The sequence below is a fragment of the Volvox carteri genome (genome assembly GCF_000143455.1).
Source record: "Volvox carteri f. nagariensis unplaced genomic scaffold VOLCAscaffold_70, whole genome shotgun sequence".
Classification (NCBI taxonomy): Eukaryota; Viridiplantae; Chlorophyta; class Chlorophyceae; order Chlamydomonadales; family Volvocaceae; genus Volvox; species Volvox carteri.
This window is the reverse complement of record NW_003307613.1, coordinates 71,963-92,329: the sequence shown is the minus strand read 5'-3', so window position 1 is coordinate 92,329 and position 20,367 is coordinate 71,963. Positions and strand designations below refer to the sequence as shown.

Below are 20,367 nucleotides of genomic sequence, written 5' to 3'. Positions count from 1 at the left end.
AGCGTCGCGCCCAAACCTCGGGGATGAGCTTGATGAAATACGTCGTCAAGAGGACATTTAGTGTTGTAGCTGCAGGGGCAAGCTTGTTGGGTCCGGGGTGGGCGGGAGTTGTTGATCCGCTCCGGAGAAAGCAGGGGGCATAAACTGCGTCGCAGAAGCCCTCGAGGAAATGCCAGTCTGTGACATTCCAGTTAGCTATGTAGGATAGCTGTGAGTTGCCTCCACCAGCGGAGTCATGCCTAGCGATACCGGGACATGCGCCGCCACTAGCACTACTAAAGGTGCTTCAATAAGGTGGGCTAACTCTATGGTGCTAGTGCTATATATTCTCCACTGCACTCTACCCGATGGGTCTCGCTGACGAGCCGAAGGCACAGCGGTGTAGTAACAGAAAGCGCGCCGAAGGCGCGGGACCTGTTTTGTTGATCAGCGCGCGCTGAACAACAAAAACAAGATAAGCTAACCAGCTTAATGCGCGCAATAAATGACGGCCCTGAGGACACGGGCCGTTGCGAAACAGTTAGTCTAACAGTTACGCATTGGGCCTTACGCCCAACTAACCCAGCTTACTTACGCAAGCTCGCAGTATACCGTGGGGGCGCGGCAGCTGGTTTAGAAGCGCGCAGTATCATGCTGGCGCGCGCGAGCCTTCAAGGCCCGCCGGCCCAGGAAAGCGTGACAGCGGACATCACCCATGGCATGGCTGTGGGCATGGCTGTACTCGCATTGACGGGACTGTGGCTCCGGATATACAGGGGTCAGGGCAGCATCGTCCGGGGACCCTGGTCGCAGCTGAGGAGGTGGGGGCCTCAGTCACCGTGAGTGGTATTGGCGCGACTGGGGTGTGGTCTGCTCATGTCTGCGGCTGGGGCTGCTGCGTCTGCAGCTAAGCGAATGGAGCCCCTATGGAGTTACGCGGGCACAAGACGCGTATGTGGGCTTGACCACCTGAAGAATTGTCTTACTGTTTCGTGGGTGTGGTTAGAGGTGCTGCAGCCTATGTTGTGATGGGGCTTATGAGAAATGGTACGAGCACGGTGAGTCGAATGAGGTGCGGTTACCGATGGAAAGCTTACAAGGAGCAAACTCCACATTGCAAAAACATTCTTCTTGATGTACCTGGTTTGTGCCTTGGTGGCCAAAAGGCCGGCTTCTTGGCCTGGTTTGCCCGGGATATATTCGGGTAATCGTGGGATGCGTTCGGAAAAGCCTGAGTCGTGTTGCCCAATAAGATAAACACGGCAATACAAGCAACATAAACTCCCTCTTCGCCCTCCTCGCCCTCCTCGCCCTCCTCTCCATGTAGACGCTTTGCTCATCAATCTTGCAAATGTACTTCCCGGTTTCAAGGTTCAACTCCTTATACGTCTCTTCCTGCAGTTCTCGAGTACAAAGTTCTACAATTTGTTAATAGTTCTTTCCTTATTTGTCTTCTTTGCTTGCCGCTTCGCGTTGCCTATATGTCTGGTCGATTTGCGTCACGTGAGCTTTTGTAACCGTCTATGCTCGGCCACTACTTCACACTGCACATCTTCCTGGCTTCTGCCCTTTGCATTTCACCGTATTTCCTCTCTTGTTACTCAACGTCATCGGCCAGGGCCGAAGCGCGTCCTGTTTGCCGGGTTGCGCAAGGAGTGCTTGTGTCTCAGTCCGAGCATGCTCGTCCATTTTTCATCCAACATCTAGGTTCTTGCCCACCATTCAGGTTGCAAGCCAACAAGCACTGGGAAGAAAGCAAAGCGAGGAACTTTAAATGGAGCGAAGAACTAATACGCGAGGGAGCGGAGGTAAAATTCCTGGATGATGCCTAAACAGGCCTGCTGGCCTGCCCGCTGCATGCGCAACTACAATTTTGCCATGATTCCGAATGCGCAACTAGACAACTACGGATCAGATTTCGTTTATTTATGAAGGCATGAATCCAGAGAAGATCGCTCTGCGATACGAGAAAGGTTGCCAAACCTCCCTGATCGACACCATTCAATCCGATCGGAATATTTAAACGACCCTAAAAAGCTTGGCCAGTCCATCCAACTCCTCCGCAGCTTCATTCCACAATCTAAAGCACCTGCTCCGCGCCCAAAGCGATCCCTCGTACGGCAGCGGGTCCTAATTTAGCAATCCATTCGTGTGACGATACAGTGTTGCGATGGTTGTGTGGCACAAAATCCGGTGGGTGAGCAGCAAGGGCCTCAACAGGCAGTTAACATTTCCTTTAAAATGTTGCTCTTGGCCCTGCCCACCCTTGCGCCTCCTCGGTATCCCATACGTACTTTCCTGCCCTCGCCGACCCCGTCAACACTCAACACCCCCGGTGAACTCTTTCCCCGCAGTCCTGTGCGCTTTCCCGTGTACATCCATTTACCCTGCGCCTACGCGTGCTCAACCCCATACTCCACATAAAACCTAAAGCGCCAGGCACACGCACACGCAAGCACGCACACGCAACATTCCATTCCCGCGCCTCACTCCGCATGGCCGCCCGCCTCACCCGCACCACCGTGTCGGGGCATCAAAGGCACATACCCCACATCCATCAACTTAGTCACCCGGATTCCCCCGCCCCACTCCGCGCCCTCTCCAACCCCACCCTCCTCCCCAGGGCCCTGCACAGCCCGGGGGCCATGCGGCTCCAAACCCGCCCACTGCCGTCCCGCGCCCCCGAGTGCCGCCGCGGTGTCGAACGGCGCCTTGTCCACCACCGTTAGCACCTGGATGCCGTAGTGCGGCCCCACGGGTATCACCATGCGGCCCCCGGGGGCTAGTTTGGCAACCAAGTCTTGGGGCAGCTCTTCGGCGGCAGCACCCACGTGGATGGCGTCGAAGGGCGGCTCGGTGGCCAGCAGCCCTGCACGCGGAACGCCGGGGGGTGAGTCTTACACCTAGAGTGAGTCCGGTGGGTCGGTGGGTCGGTGTGGCTGCTGGGAGGATGGTTATAGGATAAAAGGAGGCGGTAGTTTTGCTGAAGGGGAGAAGGGTTCACTCCGCGTGGTCCGCCGGGTTCGGGCTGTTTGGGGGGGCGGGAGGAGGGCCAGGAATCTCCGTACCGTTTTAAGGGCTGAGGGTGTAACGCATGAAGGCATCCTACCAGTACTGCCATCGAGCCATCATTCATCCGTACATAAAAGTAAACGCTTTAAACGCTTTAATTATTTCTTGATTCTAGCAGGCGGATGCTACCTGACGTCCTTGCGTTTTCTCTTTACTGTCCCCCCTTTTTATCACAGGTCTTGGGCCAAGAGCAGGTGGTTGCGGTCCAGGAGGTACTTGCTCCCGACTCCCCTCCAGCCAGCGGACCCCACCTCCCCCCCCTACCCGCTCACCGGACAGCACATTGCCCGACTCGATGGAGATGGTCTCGTCCTGGAGCAGCTGCGGTACCACCTGCCGGAGGGACTCCAGACTGCGGGCCGCCAGCTCCGGAACCACCTCCACCCCCCGTACACGTCCACCTGGGTGCACCATCATGCCGAAGCACGCTGTCAGGTAGCCGCTGCCTGCTTGGGTGGGCACCCGCAGAGCCACAAGTAGGGGACAGAGAAGGGGCAGTGTGGAAGGGAAAGGAAAGGAAAGGGAAGGGGCGCCGCATCTCACATCCGGGCAGTACCCAGGGGGCGCACCCGGGTTTACTTGGCTGGCTAGGGGCCGGGGGATTAGGCCTCCCCCAGAACTGGCGCTCTGGGGCCACTGACTGATCTGATGACAGTTGGAACGAAGGATGTCACTCCACACGGGCTATCAGTGTTAGCCAGTGCTGATGGACTGCTCTGTTGCTGGTGACGGCGACGCGGAGCATATGGGGGGTGAAAAAAGGGACCCAGCATGTCGTGAAGTTGCACATACGCGAGTCACGTGGCATGGAACGGCGCGTGCAGTGCAACACGAATGGCTCAAGCCCCGCAACCCCTGCTGTACGACGCGTCGTACGATATGGTGTCAAGACCATGAGTACATGCCACACGGACCTGGGCAACTGTCCAAATGCGTCCCCTGCCTTGCCTTGTGAGTGGCTGTGAGGGCGTGTCCGTCCGCACACTCGCACCGACAGATGCCATTAGTTGCCTACCCGACAGAACACCGTGCACCCGTGCAGGAATCGTGCGGTGCCGCTACCCATGCTGCCGATGCCAACACACGCAACGTGTCATCGGCCACTAGCCCGGACCGGGGCCCCGGGGGGTCCTCTACCCACCCCTCAGTCCTGGAGATCTCCTCCACACTCCCACTCCCATTCCCCGTCCCTCCCGACCCCTATCCAAAACTCCGGATCACCTGATCCCACGTCCAGGACACGGGCCCCGGGCCGCAGCTGCGGACTCAGAAGCTCGAGCGCAGTGGCGTGCTGTGGGGGCAAGTATGGCACGTAAGGCACGTAAGGCAGAGACAAGGTGTGCACGGAGCTGGGTTCGAAGTTGGGGTTTACGAACTGCAAACGGCACCCGCCAGCACGCCCTACGTGGCTCCCCATGTGGGTCCTCCGTGGTTGGGCCACATGCCACCAGGGCTGTTAGGAGCCCGGGGGAGCGGGGCAACGTGTGTGTATGTATGAACACGTCACAGCCAAACGGTTCAGTCGGCACCCGCCCACGACCGCGCTGAACTGCGGACCAAGGCACATAAATGTACGGCGGGCAGTACACGCCACTCCCCACCTACCATATGTGGGGCGCTAATCGTTTGGCCATAGCCGATGGGGAGAGGGTGATCCTGTCGGGCGATGGGAAATGGGTTTCACCGCAAAGTACAGCAAGCGACAGCATCAGCAGGACGAGCAGCAGCAGCAGCGGGAACAGCAAGCATACGCCGTAGCGGCAGTAAGGCGCGTGCTAGGTCTGGGTGTGGATCGAGAGGTCGCGGCTTTCCCTTGACCTTTGCACCTCTCGCATCACATAATGGAGGTCAACCAGTTTAAATTCAAATTCTCGTGCATGGCGTACTACCTGTCATGAACGCATCACCTGTTACACCAGAGCTCGACGGCGCCTTACTATTCCTTAGTCAAGTCCTCACGATGCAGGTTCCCGTTTCCTGTTCGGTCCCAATGTTTGGTCCCAACAAGACCGAACATGAGGACCGCTCAAACAAATCAACTCTGTCGGGTCCTAAACCCATTTCACAAGTGCTAAAGTCAATAATTGCTCGAGAGCTGCTGGCCCAGGTGTTCGGCACGCAAGCGACGAGCAGGGCGCTTAAAGGTCTGCGCTTAGGTTCAAGAACGACCCACTTCGTAAGCGCGGCTGGACGAAGCCCACTCCGGGGCAACAAAGGCCCCGCGGTCGACCTGACTCATGGCTCTGGCAACCGCCGGAGAGCGAAGCGTCCCGCGATCGATGAGCTTCGATAGCAGCTGGGTCATCCCGGGATTGACCTCGTGGCTTGCCATGGTACTAATGGTGCTGAGGGTGCGTCTTGCTGCACGCACGTTTCGGTAATTGACTGTCTTTGCAATCGCGACAAATGCCACCAAGCACAAGCCGGCTACGCAAGGAATACGTCTCGATACTACAGGTCCTCCTGGCATAGGATGCCTGCTATGGATCAGCATCGGATTTTTGTGTTTTCTGGGAAGTTTTCGTGCTGCTGGGAGATATCCGCGACGCGAGGTCGTTTTTTGAAATGCGTCCAACCTTGATGTCGACAAGGCACCGACCCACAGGGCCAACATTCCTGGGAGATTTTTGTGGAACGTTTTAAACCACTGCTAAATATGCTGTGGACATAGATACTCATTTTGGTGCGTTTGAGCTTCGTTGGGTTCGTCCCCAAGGTCGCAGGTGGCCGGAAGCAGCTGAGGGGTCCACAACTATGAAACGCTTGAGCCGGAGCTCTTGCGCCCGCTGCCAAGAAGCAGCACTGCTACAAGCACCCGAGGAGCCAAAGCAGCCCGAGGCAAAGGCTTGTTTCATGTCCGTACGGATACACCTATATCCAGCTATCCTTGCCAGGTGCTGTAGCTTTGGATAGGTTCGGATCTTCGAACCCTGTTCACCTTCAGTTGATCATTCCCTGTGAATGGATGGCTCGCGTTGCAGTGAGGCTACTTGGTTGATTTGAATAACTTTCCATGTTTGTTGCAATATGCGGCCAAAGTGGTGAATTGGGTCTGAAATTACACCCGTCGGGATCTTAAAATGGCCTTCATACGTGAACATCTGACCCCCATTAGTTTGCGAGATTTACAGTGGATTTTTACAGGTGCGGGTCGAGTGCAACGCTCCAAGGAACGCCTACCGCACAACATTGCGGGCCTTACCCAATTAGAATCCGCGAGGCCGCACTAACTTCAGAGGTCATAATGCCCATTAGGCGCCGTCCATGCGACCCACGGGTCACGTACACTCTGCGGGGCCTTTTTCCCAGGTCCTAAGTCGCAGGAGTAAGCACCAGGGGGCGTCACTCAATCGGGCCGAGCGCAAATGCACATGCTAAAGGGGCGAGGCACGCAGTCGAAGCTCCGTAGCAGTACCCCCAAAGAAACCAAGCACCTATAAACGCGCTGCTAGCAAGGACTATGCGAGCCGAGTGTTGCTGATGGTGGAGTAGCAGGGAGAAGCGGCTCACGTGCTCATCCCACATGCGAGGCGAAACACCCCGTGGTGCAACATGGCGGAGAACGCGCATTTCCACTTCCACCTGCGGCGGATGGTCCCACGGCTGCAGTGAAACGGCTTTACCAAGTATTAGTAGCGATTGTTCTCATTCGCCATCCTCATCACCATCAGAGGAGAGGTCCAACTCGTCCTTCAACATGTGCTCCCCAAGGCTGTCGCACAAGCCCGCTAGCTCTGCGGCACCAAGGAAAGCACAAGCGGCAAGCCCTGAGGAATGAAACCGGGAAGCAGATAACTAAAGCATTTTTGACCCGTTAGCATAAAATCCTGTTGCATAGCCCGATCCCCGATAGTGACCCGCTGAAGTATCATGCACCGGTGTACGACAGGTGCGTGGCCTGTAACAGCATGTGCAGCTATGCGCAATACTCCCAGCGACAATGATGAGGACAAGTCAATGACCCTGCCGTACCGTACCACGCCGCCAATTAATGGCAGCCTAGAAGCTAGCTGCACAAGTGGCAACTGCAACGATGGCAATGCTTCTTCAAACCTCATGTCCGGAGGACCGAATCCTTTGACCCGTATACCCTACGTATACCATACGCACCCTGCGCCTGCTCGTGAAGCAGCTCAGCCAGCAGAACGTCTGCCAGGTCCTCCATAACCTGCGGAGGGAGGACAAGAACGGCGGATAGGAAAAACAGTAAAAATGACTGTATGGGGCCCTCTGCTGGACTGTGGAAGGCGCGTGTGGGGCCTGCATATGGGATTTATGTGCAGTGGCCAAAATGTACGGATGCCGTGATGCCGTACGCAACTGGTGCAAGCATACCATGGGGACGCAGGTAAAGGAGATGCAATGAACCCCCAAAGGCTCCGCGTGTCCTGACCCGATGCCCTACCGCCATGCTGCACCTGATGGTGGCTGCCGTTCATAGGCGCAATCGCTGCGTATTTCGCACCGAGCGCCTGATCCAAATGGTCCAAAGTCTGCCAAGCTCTTTGCTCACCTGTACGGGATTGAGGTTGGGATCCGCCGCCACCAGCAGATCACCATCCGCCAGCTTCTGGGCGCGCAGGTAACGTCGCCGGCCTCGCAGTACGGACTCCAAGGTGGTGTCACTGATCGGATCCGCCAAGGCATGGTAGGCCGCCGCCACCGTACCGTCCTCCGCCATCATGCTAGAGGCGTTGTCAGTGCCGCCATGCCGCGGGGCCAAGACCGAGCTTGCGCCTGCCCCACCATTACCTATGCTGCATTTGGTGCCCCCGGCAAGCATGGCGAGGGTATTTTCCGTAGGCGGCTGAGCTTGGAACACGCGGCGTGAGTTGGGACTCACACCGTGAGCAGGGCTTGAGGGAGGACGAGATGGCAGGCTGGCGGAGGTTGTGGGGTCGTCGGGGTCGAAGGTGCCTAGGTGCCCGTCACGCACCACGATGGGTAGTGCCGCACGGTTGTGCTGCCGACGGGAGCCTTTGGAGTCGAAAAACCATTTGCGCCTGCGTCAATAGGAAGAAGAGAAGTACGAAAACGTGGGACTTGGGGGCCATTTCTACAGGGAATGACACGCGAGGAAAACAAACATGTATAGCTGAAGGAGATGGCCTTCACTCCAAAGCTAGCGAGGGTGGGCTTGAAGGACATTCGGTATGGCATTCCCAACAAGGCCCCCCCAGGAGTCTGCCTGGCCCAGCGTCGTCCGGTGACGGCTCATTAGTGCAGGGCCGCAGGTACACTGCCTGCTCCTCCCTCTCCCCTCGCTGGTTCGCAATCGACACTGGCCGCTCAGAGCAGCCAGGTAAGGGACTTCTGTGGTAGCACATGCTGAAAAGCAGCACCCTGGGACCTCTAATGGTATCCTCTAATGCAGCTGCTCGAGGCTGCATTGGCGCCTCCAAAAGATCCTTGGTAGCCACCATGGAAAGAAAAGCCGCGCACACAATCCCCGCTTTCGCCATCATTTCTTTCCACTGTCACATGCACAACGGTAGTAGTACAAGGCAGCACCAACAAGGCAAGGAACACCTGGCGACGGCGCTCCTGCCTACGTAACCCCCAGTGAGAGGGGCTGCAGCAGTGCCACGCTCACCTAACCTCCTGCTCGTTGCTCTCCATCCGGTTGAGCTCAATGAGCATCCGCTGCAGCTCAAGCACTGACAGCCCCGCACTCCGAGGACTCACAACATCGACGCTGGTGGCGTTTGTGCCGCCACCCCCTACGCCATGCCGCGCCGCCGCCGCCACAGCACCGGTCACCTCGCCCTGTGTGGTCCTTGCCGCTGCCGCAACGGCCGCTGCTACCGCTGCCAAGGATGCATCTCCTATTGTCGTTGCACCAGAGGCTGAGATCATGTTACTATCGGCGCCCTGCAGTTGCCCTGTCCATGCCGCTGGTCCAGCAGCAGCAGCAGCAGCAGCAACAGCGGAATGGCCCTGCAGACCCCGTGCGCCTCGTCCGAGTAGACCTGGCTGTTGGAGCTGTACCTGCTGTGCGTTTAGCTGTAGCGGCTGCAACGCGCGTGAGAGTTTGTTCTCCACTCGGTCCACCATGGAGTGCAGCCGTTGCTCCAACGCATCCAGCTTTTGCAGCCTGAGTATAATGGAGCAGCGGGGCTTCACTGAGTTTGCCGTGCAAGGGTGCAATAGGGTTGCATGGGATTGAAGTACAAGGCAGAAACAGGGCTTGGGCCTGGCAGGAATGGTTGTAAACTAGGTTAAGCGACTGTCATCGCTACGTGTGCCGGGCGTCTTGCGTTACCCAGGAGGCCCTTCCAGTGGCCACCGAGGTCCAATTCCAAGCCTTCGCATGCCCAGAGCACACTACAACGCTGCGCAAACGGAAAGTTGAAAGCGCGGACGAAAATTCTCTAGGGCAATAACCCACCCATTCCTGTCGGTTGCCGCCCCAAGATTGATTGTTGTATGACGTCTTTTCAGAAAAGAACCGATCGGTGGATGTCAGATCCCGTGATACACAGGATACTACAGTGATCCGCCCGTCTCAGAGGCCGCAAGGGGCTTCCCCACCTGGCCATCTCCGCTGCCGCCGCCGCGTCCCGCTCCACAATCTGCTGCACCTGGTCCTCCAAAGACTCCACCAGTATGCCCGGAAGGGGCAGGGCGCCACGTGCGGCAACGCCAGAAGCGGCTGCTGCCTCCTCCGAAACGTGTGCCCAGGCAACCGCAGTGCCACTACCTGTGTCGTCGCCTAGCGCAGCAGCTGCTGGTGCCAGCGTTGGTGCAGGGCCGTGGGAGCCTGAAGTTATCCGGCCGAGCTGTCCAGCGGCTGAGAAAGAAGCCAAGGATGCCATCCGCGTTACCGTTTCCCTGCCTGGGGACGACGAAGATGTTGTCCCTGACCTCGAATGGGGGAGTGCGGCGGTATCTACGGCAGAACCTGCTAGGCCAAGGGCTCGCACGGGCGAGAATTTAGGTTGCCCAAGGCTGTCTAGCATGGGCATCTTGAGCATTGACAATTATAGTAGCGGTCACGACCCACCTATCCACCGGCCAGCAGGGGCCTGACCTGTCAACAACATGAAGCGTGGTGACATCCAGTCCCTGCTGCGCTCCCCACATCCTACATCATCCCGCTGGTAATTGAACAGTGGGACCTGCTCAGCCTTTCCTTCCTAACACCCAACAAGTCCCTACGACATCACGCAAAGCCCGAGCGCATAAGCCCGTCGCGTGCACTATGCCACGGCACGGGGCCGCACCTTGCGCTGCGAGGCTCTTCTTGGATGCGTGTCTGGAAGGGACCCCGGCCCCTGGCTCTTCATGAGGCTCTGAGGAGCCCGAGGCACGAATGGAATTAGCCTTGGGCGGGGTGCCCTCGCCCCCTGGCACCCCGCCAGCATCCACTAAGGACTGCGGCTCGCTACCAACTGACCCACTGGCGAGGCCCGAGCCTGTAGGTGAGTAGGGAGGGGAGCAGGGGCAATGTAGCGGCAGCGGCAGCGACAGCTAAGCGGCACAGAGAGAAGCCCAGCGCGGGTGAATAGTCATGATGCCAGCTTGATGCCCAGAATGTATATAAACTTAACTTCGGTGCAGTTGAAAGATATATAAGCAAGCGTTTTGGAAACAGCCTAGCTGGGGTGATGCATCATGGAAATGGGGCATGTTCTGTGCGATGGGTAGTGAGGAGGGAATGCGGCCGTGGGGAGCCCGGCAGCGTATGCACGGCAGCAGTGGGCAGCAATGCGGAAGTAGAAGGGCAAGGGCACGGGGGCAGTGCTTCCATGCACGCATCCCGCGCCAGATCCATCTCCGAGACAGAGGGCGTTCGAGGAGATTGGCTACCATCCATATGCTGATCCATGGGACAGTCGCCTACAGTGGAGGTCTCCGTCCCCGTCCCAGTCACTTGGGTGCTCACCCTGCCGGGACACGGCCCGTGAACCTGTCCCTGGAGCTGTGCCTCCGCTGGCAGCATGCATAGCTGATGCCAAGGAGCGGGAACGGGAACCGGCGAGGGAGGCGGCACGGGAAGATTCTCTGGATGACTGGGCTTGCACCGCCGCTGTGACGGCCGCTGCCGCTGCCGCTCCTGCTTTCTCGCTCCCGGTGCTGGCACCCGAGGCCGATGCCCCACCGGACGTCTGGGTTTGGGCCACAGCTGATGTCCGGACATTTGGGAAGTCCTGAGCCGTCTGAAATTGGGGCCATGCGCGAAAAATGGGTTGGGTATCGGGTGTTGCTCAGGGCAGCAACTTCCGTTAGCATGGTGGTGTCACAGGTAATGGCGGCCCTTACCTTCACAATCACCAGCATCATGTTACCTGTATTCTGTGCAGCCTCAAGTCCGTGGGCACCAGGTAGTAAAGCCCCCTTGATGCAGCCACTTCCCCTTAACCCGCACTGTTATCAGCCCATCGCACCTCGCCATGCACCGGTACATCCAGGCCGGCCTTGTTTCGCGCCAGCGCGTGTATCGCCGCCACCAGCTTCTCCGCCTCCGCCATGCTGCTTGCCAGCCGCCGCCGCCCCTCCTTGCCGCCCGCTAGCCCGGCGCCGCCCAACACCTGCTTCAGAAGCGCCTTTAATGCGTCCTTCCGCGCCAACCGCTCGCGCTCCTTGCCCGTCATGGCAATGGCCGTGGCAGAAGCGCCGGCCTTCGTTGTCATGACGGCGTCGGCCTTCTTCGGTGACCTGCCGGCTTGAGCGCCGGTGGTCACATGGCCATGGGTGGCCTTTGCCGCCAGGCCTGCACTACTCCTTCCTTGCTGGCTGGCTGCCGAGGGGCGGCCAGGGGGCCCTCGGCGAATGAACCATGGCGGCGGACCCGATTCGACTTCTACCCTGGTGGTGGCGGCCGCCGCTGGCTCGGCGGCAGCAGACCCCGCAGCTGCTGCCAGCTGCGGAGGCGGCTGTTGCAGTGCCGAATCGAGGAGCGCCTGCAAGCGTGGTTCAGCTTTAATTTACACCAGGCTTCGAGATGTCTACCCTGCCCTTGCTACCGCTAAGCTACGCGACTTTTCTCGGGCCTATCCGCGGGTCCACAGGCAAAGCATTTGGTATACATCGTGCTCCGCGGACTGCCTATGCGACACCTCTCAGTTCCGATTTTAGCGTACTTTGCCGACTGACTCCCGCTTCCTTCTGTTTCCCCAAGCCACCTCCAAACCAAATGTGGGACTCGCATGAAGAAAACAACGCCCACCGGCTGAGCCGGCCAGCCATCCACCCGCACACCTGCTGCTGTGCGAGTTGCACGCTATTTAGCTGCACCGCCACTGCGAGCTGTTCATTCTGCTGTGCGAGCTGCTGCGCCACTTGCAACACGTGCTGGTACTGTGCAGCCTGGTTCGCTGCGGCGGCGGGAGACACGCCACCCAGCGCCACGGCACGTGCCTCATCCTGCCCCAGTCCCGCCGCTAGAGTCTGACGGGCAAGCGCCGTGGAGAGGGCTAAGCGCCGCTCCCGCTCTGCGGCGGCCTGCACAGGAGCAGCGACAGTGGGCACCTGCCAATGAGCACCTGTAATTGCAGGGCACGTTATCTCCGGCTTCGGGGCTTCGGCCCAAAGCGCGTATGGAGCATACATCGCGACGCCATGCCTTTCAGCAGGCCATGTGAAGCCCATCAGCACCCTGTCCGCACCCCCGACACAGGTACCGGGGGTTTACACATCCCCGACCATGAAACATACATCACGTGGCGCCATTCCCTAAACCCGCTACTCCGCTCCTAAAGATGCTTAGCAGCGTGCATAACCACCCTTTTGCCACCTTTCCCTAGGCACCCCGTGAAGCCCCGGAAAACGCCAGTCCTGCTTGAGTTAAGCTCCCCCCTCCCTTCGTGGACGCCACGGAAATCCCATTGGCGATCCAGAAACCCAGATCTCCCGTTTTGATGACGCGTCACCTGCAGGTGTGGTATCGCTGATGAAGCACCTCGCAGCGCCGCCTGGAGACTAGCAGCGTTAACCCAGTCCGGTCGCATGGCGGCTGACGATGAGCGGCGCGTGAGTGCCTGCGTTTCAGTACGGCAATGGTAAGCCCCATGCACTCCACCCTTAGCAGCTGCGTACGGCAGCGCAGGCGGCTACGACCGACACTGCCGCATAATCCACAAGAGCCGCTCCTTCCGGACAAGCGCTAGACAAATGAAAAGGTTCTACAAACCGCACAGATGCACGTATATCAGGTATCGTGCGGAATGCGTTTCCCGTCCTAGGCGACGCGATGGGGACAGTCGGCTTGCAGTTACACAGCATGATGGCCAGCGAAATACCTGTTCCCCTAGGGACCTGACTTTGCAATTGATGTCAGGCACGCAGGCTATGCCGGGCTGCCTTCCTGCTTATGCCGGTTTGCTTTTCTGCCCGACTACAAGCGTAACGAGCATAGTAGCTTCCCAGCCAGCTTCCCAAGCGCACCTGCGGATGCACGTATGCGTCGGGTCTCGCGGAGAATAGCCCCGGCTCCACCTGTGTGTACAGCTTGCTGACGGCAGGAGCCGCTCCGCTGTGCTGCTGCTGCACCAGCGGCGGCTGTTCCTGCTTGGGGCTCGAGCGGTACGGCGGCTTCAACGGCGATCTTCGCGGCGAGATGATCACCACCCGCTTTGACGACTTGCGAGATGCCTGTGAGGAAAAAGCACGTCCCAGCTTTCCAGCGAGACCGGCCGACTGGCCTAACGGGACATAGCGCAACACTGACTGCTGCGCTAACCCAGCAGACATCCGATATTCCACCTGTTTCCCGTGGGGCCAAGACCTTCAAGGCTGCCGACGTACCTTCGCATCCCGGAGCAGCGTCCGTCCTGCTGTGGGCTGGCTCTGGGCGCTTGGTCCGTAGATGGCATCTGCGAGCGCTTCCGAGGCTGGACCAGTACCCTCCCCCCGGAGAAACCATGCCGTTTCCGGCTTAGCTGGGGCCGCTGCTGCTCCTTCCAGCATGAGGCGAGGTGCCAGACCAGGTGTACCAGCAGGTCCGGGGCGCCTGCAATTCAGGGGGGGTACTGGTGCTACTGGTACATGGGGTGCCCAGGGTGTTGCACCTATAGTGCTCAGCGTGCTTGGCGGTGGTCTGTGTCAGGCTTGGGGATGACGGTGATCAAGGCGGCGGAGAGCGAGGGTAACCGGACGTTTGGCGGTAGGCATGGGGACGTGTAGGTGTTGGCTTGCGACTTATAGGACAAGAGGTGTTGGTTCATGTGATTACCGGGGCCAGGGCCGAGGCCTTGACACTTGTGTGCAGCATGCCGCGCACACTTTACCTTGTGAACGCCAGTTGTTCGGCCTGTGGCGCAACAAGATTCGCCTCGGTTGCCGCCTCCCCTAAAAAAGCGGATTGCTCCCGCGCGACTGGTGGTGGCGGTGTCCCACCTGTGGCGTCTCCATAGCTGTGGTTATTTGGGTCACCTCCGTTCGGGGGTTCCACGGGGCCAGTTGCCGCAAGCTTTGCCGCTGCTTCACGCAGGCGCTGGCGCACCCAGGCGCCGAAGTCCACGTCCGCTGGAAGGCAGCGGCGAGGTGCAAGTAAATGTCGACCATCCCAGTTTGTTCAGAGGTGCAAGTCCGCACTTGCCTCCAGAGGCCTTCAGGAGCTCATATTCTCGCGATAGGCGCTCCAGTAGCTCGCGATTGGCAACGAAGCGCTCAAGGTCCATGGCCACACTGATTCAAACCGCAGCACCAATACTTCGCGTGCTAGACCGTGAAAGTCTAATTTGGATAAACATGTACATTTAGGTTGCTGCGTAACTAAGGAGTGCGCTGTAACTCCGCAAGGGCCAAGCGATGCTTTTGGTACAATTATTTGGGGGGAACCTTCATGTATTTGCTCCCCTAAAGATCCACTGACATCTGCCACATCGACTTAGCAAAAAAAAGTCAAACACTCTCGGTCAAAGGTACGGGAAGAGCGACAGGTTAAGAGGTGAATGTTATCAACCGCTTCGGGGCTTTTTCGTGGTTATGTTATAAGGGTTGTCTTTAGTTGTGGAACCATCTGGTTACCTGTCGGTCAATACTGCTCATTCCCTGGTGGTGAGGGTCTGAAAGGAATGCTTTCGCGAGATCATCTGTCGCGAGCCTTCGGACGATAAGGAGCCTCGATATTGCCTTTGTAGGCTCGCTCTGCTGTCGGAGAGCTCTTACCAACCATGGCAACTCTGCGCAAGGCAACAATGACAGTGGCTGCTCAGCAATCCAGCCCAGTAAGCATCCGGGAAGAAATTTCCAGGATACATTTCACTGTGGAAAAAACGTCACGATCGGGAAACTAGCCTATGCAACTCGCCGGGATGGCATGCGGCGCTTTCCACGTCAGCCGGTTGAAAGCCTGCCTTGCCCTTGCATCTGCCTCATTTCGCTATGTGACCATAACATCTTTGCTTTTGACCTGTTCCTGTCCTTTTTTTCAGATTCCGGCACCTGTGCCGGTACCAGTCTCCCGTCGCTCAGTTTTGGGCGCGATCCTGTCGCCCCTCGCTGCTTCGGCGCTAAGCGCACCTGTTGCACAAGCAGCTGCAAACAAGAAGTTGAGCAGGGCTGAGCTGTTGCAGCAACAGTAAGTCTTGGGGGGTTAGCAAGTATATGTAGGGATGTAAGTCTGTCTGTCTCGTGCCGGGTCAGGGCGTACATGCACCTCGGTAGGCAAGGCAAGGTATCCTTTCCACACATGCAAACCCTTCTTTCATGTTCACCTGCTGTTTCTGATTGGGGATTCCTTGCTTAATCGCAGACGTGCTGAGCGCAAGGAGGCTATGAAGGAGAGAAACGCCAAAGTTCGCACGGGGGAGGCTAAGCCGTCGTTTTGATAAGGGTATCCACTAGTATCCGATTTTCCAGCGATTCCCAATATTAATAAAGCCACAGCAACAACAATCTGCGCATCTGCACTTATGATGCACGGATAAGTTGCGGGGGGAATGCTGGAGATGATTTGCAGCTGGTGTCGACAAGACGAAGAATATTAATTAACGATATGTTGTTCAGTTGTTTACAAAGGCGTTTAGATTTTGTCTGTTTTGCATTTTTCGGCTCCTGTCATACGTTTCTGTTGCCGTCCACGTAGTACGGAAAGGGCTGTGAACCCACTGGGGGGGCCCCACAGCACCCCTTTGGGCCACTGTTATCGAGTGGTTGCTTGATGAAGTCTTTGATGCAGGAATTGGGCAAATGGGTTAGGTTAAGACTCGTTGTAAGGAAATCAAGCATCGCCTTTCCCGTCACCGGCTTATGGCATGGCCTCCCACGTGTTTCAAGCATAAGGCAGTTACGACGACGCCTTCAACAGCTCAAAAACCATAACCATATGGCACGCAGGCCACTGCCTGCCACAACTGGAGTGTCTACATGGCATCCGTATGACATATCTTAATGAATTTGCATGCAGACCTATGCTTGGCCCCCTTGATCCCCACGCACATGGCACACCGGTGCTCTAGCTCAGCTCGGGCGACAATAATGCCCAAGCTATTCCATTACCTACAGCATTTGAGCTCACGCATTGGATTCAGCGAAAGCAACCATGTCCAAATGGCGTTGTCCGTGCTCAGAATCCCTGACGCGTTGTAATGCCTATTTCTCATAGACAAAACAACGCCCAATTACATCTGCGCTAATATTATCGAGGTATCCTAACATGCACGTGAAAGCAAGACATAAGATAACTCACAGCGGAGACATGTCCATCCACCGAGCTGTCCAACGGGGTTCCTCGCTTGCTGCGGCAGCGTTAGGGGATAACAAGAAATTAACGAGCCGAATTGCATTGCTAAAATCTTCAATTTCAGGACAACGCATCTTGCGACCAATACCATTGTCCGACCCTTGCTCTTCCGGAAGGCCATGGACGTCGATAAGTGGCTTTCCGCCAACTTTCTACACGCCATCCCAAAGCTTTAATGGAGAGGAAACACGATCTGGCAGCAGTGTCGATGACCAAGGGGTCAGCGGCGATGAGAAGGAGCGACGCGCTCAAACACGCCTGGAGCAGGTTAGCTCGAAGTTATGACATCACCGAGAGACTCAACGGTCAATGTAATTCAAGCATAAAACGGATGTTCATGCCTGGGCAAGCTTCCAAAAGCTGGCACCGTAGTCCAGCCCCATGTTGTACCTCAAGCCATTTGGAGAGTGATGAAAACCCTCATAAGCCTCCTTTACACCGCACTCATGGGACCATCGCAGGTCCGACGAGGACTCGCAAGCGGCACACTGGGCTTCGGGTTCAGCGCAGGGGGCTTCCTGTACCCCTACCACTTAGGGGTCCTCTGGGAACTTCACGAGCTGAACATCCTCAAGGATTACAAGGTACGCAAGGGGGAAGGAACATCAGCAGCTGGTGCGTTGCAAGCTGCTCTATTTTAATGTGCTGGACAGGTTCGACAGGTTGCGGAAACCCAACAATCCGTGCTGCTTGCGTGCCTGTAAGTACCACGCCGGCGTGGTACGCCCCTTCGCCCTACCATATACTAACCCACAGCGCGGTCTCTCGCTCCCTGAAACTGTCGATATCAGCTTCCTTATGAGGCCCGATAATCGTGAATTGTATAGTAGTAATGGTCCTTGGCACTCTGCCGTACCGTAGGTGCAAATGGCGGGCGCAAGTGCGGGTTCGCTGGCTGTGGCGACTTACAACTGTGGCCTGGACCCAGAAAAGGCGACACAGGCCCTTCACGAGTTTGCGGGAAACTGCAGGACCAATGGGACTCGCTACCGGTTGGGTGAGTCCGCGTCCTGCAGAGTGCTGTGACGCCTGCGGGCCAGGGCCGGCTGGAGAACGGTGCCTGTATTGGCTTCCCGGGCGTGGCCTCGGTCTACGTGGTCTCGGCTGTCGGCTGGCAATTTGGACGGAACGACCGGCACAGGCCGGGGTTGTGGCGCCGGTGTATATGTACGTGCGCGCTGGCGGGTGGTCCTGAGATTGCGTGCATGCAGCATTCCTAGCAACATTTCCATACCCATTCATATCATCTCCGTGCGCCTGCTGGACTTGCATCCCATAATCCGGGCCGGCCACGTAAATCCCCTGGACGCTTCCTGTATCCATCAGGCCAGCCACGTTGTTCCCGCCTTACCCGTCGCCCAATGCACGCGCTGCCTCCTTTCTCGCTCCTCCACGTCACTTCCTCATTCCTCAACACCAAGGTTGCTCCCCGTCCGCCCTGGTCCCATTCGCCGCCGCCAGGGGGTCTGTTGCGGGACTTCCTGCATGCTTACCTGCCGGTTGACGCCCACGAGCGGTGCCGAGGAAACACCCACGTCGCCCTCACACGGCTCTTCCCCGTGGTACGCAGCGAGGTGAGACGGATATGCAACAGAGCTGAGGAGAGCGGCAGGTGCAGGCCGGTTCTGTTGCTGTACGCACACGTGCACAAGCGTCATGCGCACGGAATGGAGATGCAGGTGTCTGCATCGGAACGCAACGTACATGGATCAATCTGCCTGTCGCTTTGTCTGTATCTGTCTGTCTGTTTGTCTGTCGCTTATGTTACAATTTACAAACGCAACCCGCGCTTGTGCGGGGGACCCAAGGACGGTCCAGTTAGATAAGAAAACACACACGCACACATTGCGCTGGAGCAGCTCTGCCGGGTGATGGGTGGCCCTTTTTAGTTTCAGGCGGCTGGGCGCTGCTGGCTGTTGACGGAAAAACTGGGTCTGTGTCCTACGATTTGGGTCGGTGCAAAGGGGTAGGATAGAGTGGTGTGCAGGCTATAAACCTAGCCGTCCTGCCGTAAGTGCCTTTCTTTCTTTCCTACACCCTTACCGGTCTGCATTTTTTGTCTGTACTTGTACACGGTGCACATGTGCGGTTTACGCAGCTGGTCAGCGAGTTTGAGAGCAAGGACGACTTCGTCAATGCGTTGCTTACCTCCTGCCACATACCCTTCTACTTCAACGGTTCCTGGATGACGGAGTTCAGGGGCAAGTAAGTGCCTGCGCTGCGCGCGAAACATGCTTCCTTGACCTAGGAGTACGGGTGACTCAGCTTTGCTGTCATGACAGGGGCATCTTGACACGTTTTCCCAACAATGCTGCTTTGCGCTGACTTCCATTCCCCACGTCAACTTTTGGCAGTTAATCTTTTGTTTCTTGCACATAATCCCCCTCATAACCTGCCTGCCTGCCTGCCTTCCGTAAATCACAGGTTTTACATGGACGGCGGTGTGGCGGCTTTTATTCCGCGCCCGCCCACGGATCATGCAGTCAAGGTGTGCTGCTTCCCGGTTAACGAGGTCTTGGCAACCGTTCAGGTGGGAGCGACTGCAGCCGGGTTCGGACGTGTTCAGGATCGTGCGTGTGGGGGGGGGGGCGGAGGCGAAGGCGAGAGGTCGAAAAGGGAAACAAGGTTGGTTATTTTGCAAAACAGCAGCAGCAGCCCTGGTCCACTTTTACATCAACATCAGGTCCGTTCTACTAATACACGAATTGCAGCGTGCACCATGTCTTGCCGTACCGCATCGACGGTTTCAATGAGTTATACGGTTGTGCCGTACCGTATCGTTCTGCAGGACCGCGTGGCGCAGTATGACAGGGTGGCATCGCTGCTCGATGTGTCCATCAGTCCGGACGCCTACGAGCCCTGGCCCTTCAACTACGCCAAGATGGTTACCTGGGCACTCGTGCCTGCGGACGACGATATGCTCCGCTACATGATAAACAAGGGCCGCCGCGACGCTCGCGCCTGGGCGCAGTGCATGTTGCTGGTGCCACAGGACGCCGCCGCAGGCCTCAAGCACGGCGAGGGCGCTGGCGATGTCGGAGGCGGCGCGGAGCGAGGGGAACAGCGAGTACAGCAGGCACAGGCCCGGCGGGAGCTGGAAGCAGCGGCAGAGGGCAACGACGGCGATGGGACGACGACGCGCGACGGCGAAGCCGCCGCTGCCGCCACCGCGGCGGCGGTGGTACAGGTGACGAGCGGCGGCACGCAGGGTACTAATGCGAGCGGCAGCGGAAGCCAGCGGACAGATAGCCGGTAACTTAGCAGCGTGTAAGAGGTTTGGAAGGCAGACAAAAGCTGTCGCCCAAGCGCGGCTTGAGGGTGTTGGCGAAGTGGTCGAGGCCGGAGGTAGCGGCCGTGGGTCGATGGGAAGGCGGGTAGGAGGGCGCGCTTTCGTGCACATTGCCAGTCGCTCTCCTTCCTGCCTGCCATGTGAGCTTTCGTGCAAAGCAGGACCCGATTTGGTTCTAGGTCAGATGCCAGTGCCAGGCTGAGGAAACGCCACGGGCCTGAAAGCTGCTTGTAGTCCAAGAAACGGCCATTTTCAGGTGCATATTTATAATTTCTTTGCAGGGCGATAAGGAAGACATTTGGGTGCTATCCTCGCGTAGCTCTGCAGCAGTGTGTCGTGT

The 20,367-nt window shown here is 57.7% G+C and overlaps 3 protein-coding genes across 3 annotated transcripts; 1 reads left to right on the top strand and 2 right to left on the bottom strand.

Annotated features, from left to right (window-relative positions):
- Positions 1-2,465: 2,465 nt before the first annotated feature.
- On the bottom strand, positions 2,466-5,356 carry VOLCADRAFT_67902 (uncharacterized protein; the record flags this gene model as incomplete). Its single annotated transcript, XM_002957136.1, has 5 exons — positions 2,466-2,831; positions 3,316-3,500; positions 4,273-4,342; positions 4,657-4,707; positions 5,225-5,356. The coding sequence occupies 5 exons, from the start codon at positions 5,354-5,356 to the stop codon at positions 2,466-2,468; spliced, it is 804 nt and encodes a 267-aa protein (XP_002957182.1).
- Positions 5,357-6,696: 1,340 nt separating this feature from the next.
- On the bottom strand, positions 6,697-16,695 carry VOLCADRAFT_98257 (uncharacterized protein; the record flags this gene model as incomplete). The annotated part of the gene is made up of 17 exons (XM_002957135.1): positions 6,697-6,785; positions 7,162-7,219; positions 7,565-8,054; positions 8,645-8,817; positions 9,040-9,145; positions 9,583-9,775; positions 10,275-10,466; positions 10,937-11,210; positions 11,314-11,418; positions 11,451-11,927; positions 12,253-12,495; positions 13,438-13,644; positions 13,798-14,002; positions 14,280-14,367; positions 14,425-14,517; positions 15,517-15,560; positions 16,685-16,695. The coding sequence occupies 17 exons, from the start codon at positions 16,693-16,695 to the stop codon at positions 6,697-6,699; spliced, it is 3,048 nt and encodes a 1,015-aa protein (XP_002957181.1).
- Positions 16,696-17,148: 453 nt separating this feature from the next.
- VOLCADRAFT_98256 (uncharacterized protein) lies at positions 17,149-19,994 on the top strand (the record flags this gene model as incomplete). Its single annotated transcript, XM_002957184.1, has 6 exons — positions 17,149-17,322; positions 17,600-17,735; positions 18,200-18,312; positions 18,837-18,943; positions 19,163-19,268; positions 19,527-19,994. 6 exons carry the CDS (start codon positions 17,149-17,151, stop codon positions 19,992-19,994), a joined length of 1,104 nt encoding a protein of 367 aa, XP_002957230.1.
- Between the last annotated feature and the right edge of the window lie 373 nt (positions 19,995-20,367).